Here is a 7,498-nt window from a genome sequence, read left to right on the forward strand (position 1 = left end):
ATTCGGTGTAATACTTTGAAATGTCAATATCTTCGTCGAAGAGCTTGAAAACATTTTACCTGAAGTGTGTTAGTGAAGGGATGAAGATTCTAAGGGGTGGTGATTAACAGTTTGGGGAGAGTGCCCATCATTCCCCGAACCCTGCTCTGTGTGATCTGGCCAGCTGGCTCCCAGATTTTTTTATCTATGCCGGAAGAGCCAATAAAAAGATAAAATCAAGTACTAGGAGAGGCCACGAGTACCCGCCAGGGTTCTGATGTATTTTCTCAAATGAAAGGGGCAAATAGAGATGTCAAGCAGGGCTGAGTTGAGCGCTGGCTTTCTCCCAGTAGCTGCGTGCCCTCTTTGGGCCCCAGTCACTTCACTTATAAAATGGGGTCACATCACCTATCACTTCTCCCTATCTCCGCTGCACACCCCCAGGACAAGCCATGGTCACACTGTATGTGGCCACTGTAGGAGCATCCTAACTGCTTTTTCAGCTTTGATTCTTGCCTCCCTAAAATTCATTCTCTACCCACCAGCCAGTGTGGTGGTGAAGCTCACCATCTTTATCAGAAACCATCTTGTTTGTTATTGTCTCTCTGACCTCCCCACTCCAGAATGCAAGCTTCACAGTCTGTTCTGTCCTTTGGATCATTACTCTCTTCTCCCAGCCACTGACACCTCTCATTTTCTCCTGTTCTCATTCTTCATTTTATCAAGTTTTTTTTCCTGAACTAGTTTGAAATGGGTGTAGAAAACCTGGGGTTTAGTTTTAGTTCTGTGACTTCCCTGTTGGCCTTTAGTTAAGAAAGTCACTTCACTTCTTCAGGCCCCAGTTTTCCTTCCCCGTGAAGCTGAGTGTATGAGTCAGTGAGCGCTGCAGTAACAAAGGACCACAGACTGTGTGGCTTAACAACAGAAACTGATCATCTCACAATTCGGGAGCCTTAGAAGGTCAAGATCAAGGTGTCTTCTGAGGGCTCTCTCTTGGCTTGTAGATGGCTGCCTTCTCACCTGTGTCTTCACTGTGTCTTCCCTCTGTGTGTCTCTGTGTCCTCATCTCTTCTTTTTATTAAAGATAGCAGTTATATTGGAGTTGAGCCAACCCTAATGACCTCATTTTACTGTAATTACCTCTTTAAAGGCCCTCTCTCCCAGTAGTCACATTCTGAGGTACTAGGGGTCAAGGCTTCAACTGGAGGGGCACAATTCATTCAGCTCATAACAGGGAACTATACTAAATTATATCTAAGACTCCTTTCAGCTCTACAAAATTATATTTTAAATTGGGGATCTTTCTCTTTACACGTATGTTCACTTTTCCTCCCCTGAGATAATAGCATGGTGCATATGCCTCCTAGTTTTAATACTCATACTCATACCTCACTGTATTTTTGAAGGATTTAAAAGTCTGTGTATGTGTCTAGCAATCATATAAATAAGTTATGGTCAACTCACATAGGGGGATTTATGTATAAAATATTAAATGGAACACAAAAAATAGCCTCTGAGGAGGGATTTTAATTTTTCTGTTTTTTTCTATATATAATAATTTTTTTTTTCTCTCGGACAGCTGGAAACTGACAAACTGGCTCTCCCGATGAGCCCCAGCCCGCTTAGCCCCAGCCCCATCCCCAGCCCCAATGCAAAACTTGAGAATTCCACTCTCCTGACGGTGGAGCCTTCCCCACTGGACAAGAACAAGGGCTTCTTCGTGGATGAGTCGGAGCCCCTTCTCCGCTGTGACTCTACATCCAGTGGCTCCTCCGCGCTGAGCAGGAACGGTTCCTTTATTACCAAAGGTACAGGCATCTCAACAGACCTCACACAGGCACTTTAACCCCCACAAAGAGCCCCTGGGATTTGTCCCTCCCCTTCCACAGTCCAGTTTCAGTTGAGTCATCTGAATTACCTGCCTGTATAGATCAGTCCTAAACTTCGAGATAAGCTGGCCAGAGAAAAACCTCGCCATTGTCTGGCTAAGACATGCCTCCTAAATCTTTAGAGCTCACACTGCCTGGCGGAGAGCTATCGGCCATCCTTTATCCTCATGATGCTATCAAATGCGTGTTTCAGGGAAAGCCTGATAAAATGTAGTCTGGCAAGTTTTTCTGAAAAGTTTTTACCAAGCTTGCTGTATCCAAAGATTTAAAGTTGAACTTACCTTGAGAGTCAGAAGTACAGGTTTTAGGCCGTGGTGGCAGATCACTTGGGGCCAGGAGTTTGAGACCAACCTAGGCGACAAAGCAAGACATGGTTTCTACAAAAAATTAAAAATGAATCAAACATAGTGGCCTGCACCTGTAGTCCCAGCTGCTCGAGAGGCTAAGGCCAGAGGATCCCTTGAGCCCAGGAGTTTGAGCCATTGTGTTACCTGGGTAACAGAGCAAGATCCTGTCTCAAAAACAAACAAACAAACAAACAAAAACCTCAAACAAACAAAAAGCCTCTTTCATTGAAATATAACTTGAAGACTGAGTTTTTTTGGTGCCACCTTAAATTTTGCACCAGAGAAGAGTGCCTCATTTGCTTCATCATAAGTCCAGGCTCTGGTTGGCACCTTATACAGATGGTAGGCACAATGTCTAAGCTTGAGCATCACTGATAAAGTGGTTCTAGCAGGGTGTGGTGGCTCATGCCTGTAATCCGAGCACTTTGGGAGGCCGAGGTTGACGGGTCGCTTGAGGCCAGGAGTTAGAGATCAGCCTGGCCAACATGGTGAAACCTAATCTCTACTAAAATAAAAGAAAAATTAGCTGGCTGTAGTTCCAGCTACTCAGAGGCTGAGGCAGAAGAATCGCTTGAACCCGAGAGGCGGAGGTTGCAGTGAGCTGAGATCATGCCACTGCCCTCCAGAGTGGGTGACAAGAGCAAAACTTTGTCTCAAAACAAAGAAAAGGACAGGTTTTAGTGACTTCAAAGTACTCTAAAATTCGCTTTGTTAAAGTACATTGCAAATACCAATATTTTAAACATTATGGATCGGTAGTTTTGGCAAAGAATTTGCAACTTTTAATTTTTAATTTCAGGGTAGGGAATTCGCCTACGCTGTTTATGACAGCTTTGAAAGACATTTTCTAGTTTTGGGTAATTCCAGTTATATTTTAGTGAAAGAGTTATATTTTATATTTTATGTATTTATAAGATGTTATATTTACATATTTATAATTTATATACTTTATATTAATCAATTTTACATTTACATAAAATATATTTTAGTTTACATTTTATATTTTAGAAAAACTGCTTTATAATAGTAATAAAAGTTATAGTTCCTCATCCCATTGTAAAGTATGACCTGAGAAGAAGTAATATTTTCTAGGCTGGGCGCAGTGACTCACACCTGTAATCCCAGCACTTTGGGAGGCCGAGGAGGGTGGATCACGAGGTCAAGAGATCGAGACCATCCTGGTCAACATGGTGAAACCCCATCTCTACTAATACAAAAAATTAGCTGGGCATGGTGGCGCGTGCCTGTAATCCCAGCTACTCAGGAGGCTGAGGCATGAGAATTGCCTGAACCCAGGAGGTGGAGGTTGCGGTGAGCCGAGATCGCGCCATTGCACTCCAGCCTGGGTAACGAGCGAAACTCCATCTCAAAAAAAAAAAAAAAAAAAAAAATCCAAAAAAAATTGCCGGGTGTGGTGGCAGGCGCCTGTAATCCCAGCCACTCAGGAACTGAGGGAGGAGAATCACTTGAATCTAGCAGGCAGAGGTTGTGGTGAGCTGAGATCATGTCACTGCACTCCAGCCTGGGTGACAGAGTGAGATTCCATTTCAAAAAAAAAAAAAAAGGTAGTATTTTCTTATTTATGTGCTTTTACTTTCTCAACAGTTTAGTTCTAAAATATTACAATGTAATCAGAAAGTCAGATAAGTAGACTGCATTGTCTTAGAATTTTTGATCATTTGGAAAAGGGATGGGCCTATGTATATTTTGGTTTAGTAAAGACATTACAGATAGGGAAAGCAGTAAAGGTTTTCTAGTTTTTTGTTTTTGTTTCTTTGGTTTCTTTAACTCACCATTCACCTTTTGAATTCTAAAAAAGTTTAGAAGTTATTTAAGTCTAGGCAAATGTCACATTAATGATACATCAGCAAGCCATTCAAGCGGGACCTTGTCTGATCTCTATCAGGCAACTCTTGTTTTCTATCTTATGGTGCAATGCAAGTAAAAACTCTTGTGTTGTTTCGAATGTGCCAGAGGGTCACTCACTCTCTCACTGTAATGGAGGATGGAGAATAATGGCCCGAGGAGGAAACAAATGTCTCTCTCTAGGACCCCCCTCTCCTTTCCCTAGGCCTTGCCAGTACAGCCACTTTACAGCTGTCTTTGCTTCCCTCTCTTCTGTGCAGAAAAGAAGGACACAGTGTTGCGGCAGGTACGCCTGGACCCCTGTGACTTGCAGCCTATCTTTGATGACATGCTCCACATTCTAAATCCTGAGGAGCTGCGGGTGATTGAAGAGATTCCCCAGGCTGAGGACAAACTGGACCGGCTATTCGAAATTATTGGAGTCAAGAGCCAGGAAGCCAGCCAGACCCTCCTGGACTCTGTTTATAGCCATCTTCCTGACCTACTGTAGAACATAGGGATACTGCATTCTGGAAATTACTCAATTTAGTGGCAGGGTGTTTTTTTTTTTAATTTTCCTCTGTTTCTGATTTTTGTCATTTGGGGCATGTGTGTGTGTGTGTGTGTGTTTAACAGAATATATGGCCAGTGCTTGAGTTCGTTCTTTCTCTCGCTCTTTTTTTAAGTAACTCTTCTGGGAAGTTGGTTTATAAGTCTTTTCAAGGTGTAACTGTTGTGAAATACCCACCACTAAAGTTTTTTAAGTTCCATATTTTCTCCATTTTGCCTTCTTATGTATTTTCAAGATTGTTCTGTGCACTTTAAATTTACTTAACTTACCATAAATGCAGTGTGACTCTTCCTACACACTGGATTGTGAGGCTCTTAACTTCTTAAAAGTATAATGGCATCTTGTGAATCCTATAAGCAGTCTTTATGTCTCTTAACATTCACACCTACTTTTTAAAAACAAATATTATTACTATTTTTATTATTGTTTGTCCTTCATAAATTTTCTTAAAGATTAAGAAAATTTAAGACCCCATGGAGTTACTGTAATGCAATTAGACTCTGAGTTATCTTTTCAATATGTCTCATATAGTTCATATTCATGTCTGAAACTTGACCACACTGTTGCTGATTGTATGGTTTTCACCTGGACACCGTGTAGAATGCTTGATTACTTGTACTCCTCTTAATGCTAATACGCTCTAGGCTGGAGAACTGAAATCCTCAAGCCATCAGGATTTGCTATTTAAGTGGCTTGACAACTGGGCCACCAAAGAACTTGAACTTCACCTTTTAGGACTTGAGCTGTTCTGGAACACATTGCTGCACTTTGGAAAGTCAAGATCAAGTGCCAGTGGCACCCTTTCCATAGAGAATTTGCCCAGCTTTGCTTTAAAAGATGTCTTGTTTTTTATATACATATAGTCAATAGGTCCAGTCTGCTCTCAAGGCCTTGGTCTTGGTGGGATTCCTTCACCAATTACTTTAATTAAAAATGGCTGCAGCTGTAAGAACCATTGTCTGATATATTTGCAACTATGCTCTTGTTTCCAAATGTATCTTCTAATGCTCAGTTGCCAGATTCCAATGCAAAGGTGGCGTGGACTCCCTTTGTGTGGGCGGGGTTTGTGGGTAGTGGTGAAGGACTGATATCAGAAAAATGCCTTCAAGTGTACTAATTTATTAATAAACATTAGGTGTTTGTTACTTAAGTAGTCTGAGTGTATTTAATCATTAAATTTCTTACTTTGTACATGTCCTCTAGTTGTGACTCTTTTGATTAGTCTCTTGCAAAAGCATGTGTGTTCTAAAAACCTCAGCCATTCTAATTTGTAAATCATGGAAATTAGCAAAGGTTTGTGTTTGGAAAGGTACCTGGAGGTTCGTAGAGAAGGACTTTAGTGAAAACTACCAAGTATTTCCCAGTCTTTTGGGTTAAATTTGAGAACTCTGTTTTTGAGATTGTCCTTATTTTAGGAAATGGGTAGATACATCATTTCTGAATAAGTTCAGAGCGCTCTCATGGTATTGATGCAGAGTGAGATCTCATGTTGGTAGAATATATTGTATCATATCATATATCATATATTCATGTATCCCTTTGCTTGGGAACTGTGGCTCTACAGAATTCCAGTGACCAGAACCTTAGCAATTTTAAGTTCCTCTTTCAGTGAGAAACTGGAAATGGATGCCCTGTCTGAACATTTGGACACCCATGTTAGCAACATTAAAGGGTTTTACTGTCTTCATCCACTTCCACATGGTTAGTTTCTAGAGAACTCTCCTGGTATTTAATTACACTGGTTCTTACACCAGGTTTCCCCTACTTTTGTCAATAAAAAACAGGAACTCTGTCACAAAGGAAAGCAGACTAGCTAGAATGGGTCACAGATGGTAGTGGAGGAGACAGTTTGCATTTCAGAGGATTTCAGAACTGCCACTAATTTCATGTGGGGGTAGAAAACACAGAGAATGAACAAACTGATACTATGGTTAAGTTTGTGGATTATTTATACCTCGTACCTTGGGATGCTTTCATTAATAACTCACATTTACACAGCTTTATACTTTACAAAGTGATTTTTATAGTACCTTATTGAATCCTCACAACTATAAGGTAGGTACTATTGTTGTGTTCGTTTTATAGATTAAAAAAAAAAGGCTAAAGAACTTGCCTAAGGCCTATTGCAAAGTTATAGAGATCAGACTTGAATCCAGGTTTTCTGACCATCTGAATCCAAGACTGACGGTTCCATGTATTAAGGACCAGGGACCAGAAATTCCTTGTTGGCTGAAATAGTGGGCAGAGATCACAGTGATGAAATTTATTTGGGATATAAATAAAGCCCTACATACAAGTTCAGTCAGTACTTGTGAAAGTATTGGAATGAGGTGACATCTATTGGTATCCCCCTATGTCCCCACCCCCACACTGGAAACCTTCCACTTCAGCCATACTCCTCAAAGTGAGACAGCCCAAAACTAGAGGAAAGCTCTAAACTGTGCAACACGGAACACAAATGACAGTATACAAATGACACTGTCATCGGCTCTGATCAGAACATTTTATTTTTTAATAATGCAGGTGGAGGTTGCATTTTTAGAAAAGCTATGTATCATGTTAGGTCAATATTAAGCTTTCATTTAACCACATCACCTATGTTCCTTCCCCATGGGAACATAGCTTTTCTAAAAATGCAACCTCCACCTGCATTATTAAAAAATAAAATGTTCTGATCAGAGCCGATGACAGTGTCATTTGTATACTGTCATTTGTGTTCCGTGTTGCACAGTTTAGAGCTTTCCTCTAGTTTTGGGCTGTCTCACTTTGAGGAGTATGGCTGAAGTGGAAGGTTTCCCGTGTGGGGGTGGGGACATAGGGGGATACCAAGAAGAGTAAGAAACAGAATCAGTAGCAACTGTCAGCAA

General features: G+C 41.0%; 1 protein-coding gene across 1 annotated transcript in view; it reads left to right on the plus strand.

The window, feature by feature from the left end:
- TNFRSF21 (TNF receptor superfamily member 21) overlaps positions 1-5,781 on the plus strand; it is a 72,064-nt gene extending 66,283 nt beyond the window's left edge. The window contains exons 5-6 of the mRNA XM_012441602.3: positions 1,559-1,787; positions 4,342-5,781. Coding sequence (XP_012297025.2) covers positions 1,559-1,787; positions 4,342-4,571 — 459 coding nt within the window. The 3' untranslated portion in view covers positions 4,572-5,781. The remainder of the gene's footprint in view (positions 1-1,558; positions 1,788-4,341) is intronic.
- Positions 5,782-7,498: the final 1,717 nt, after the last annotated feature.

This window comes from Aotus nancymaae, unplaced genomic scaffold (genome assembly GCF_030222135.1).
Source record: "Aotus nancymaae isolate 86718 unplaced genomic scaffold, 86718_ANA_hifiasm-v0.15.2.pri h1tg000040l, whole genome shotgun sequence".
NCBI classification, from domain to species: domain Eukaryota; kingdom Metazoa; phylum Chordata; class Mammalia; order Primates; family Aotidae; genus Aotus; species Aotus nancymaae.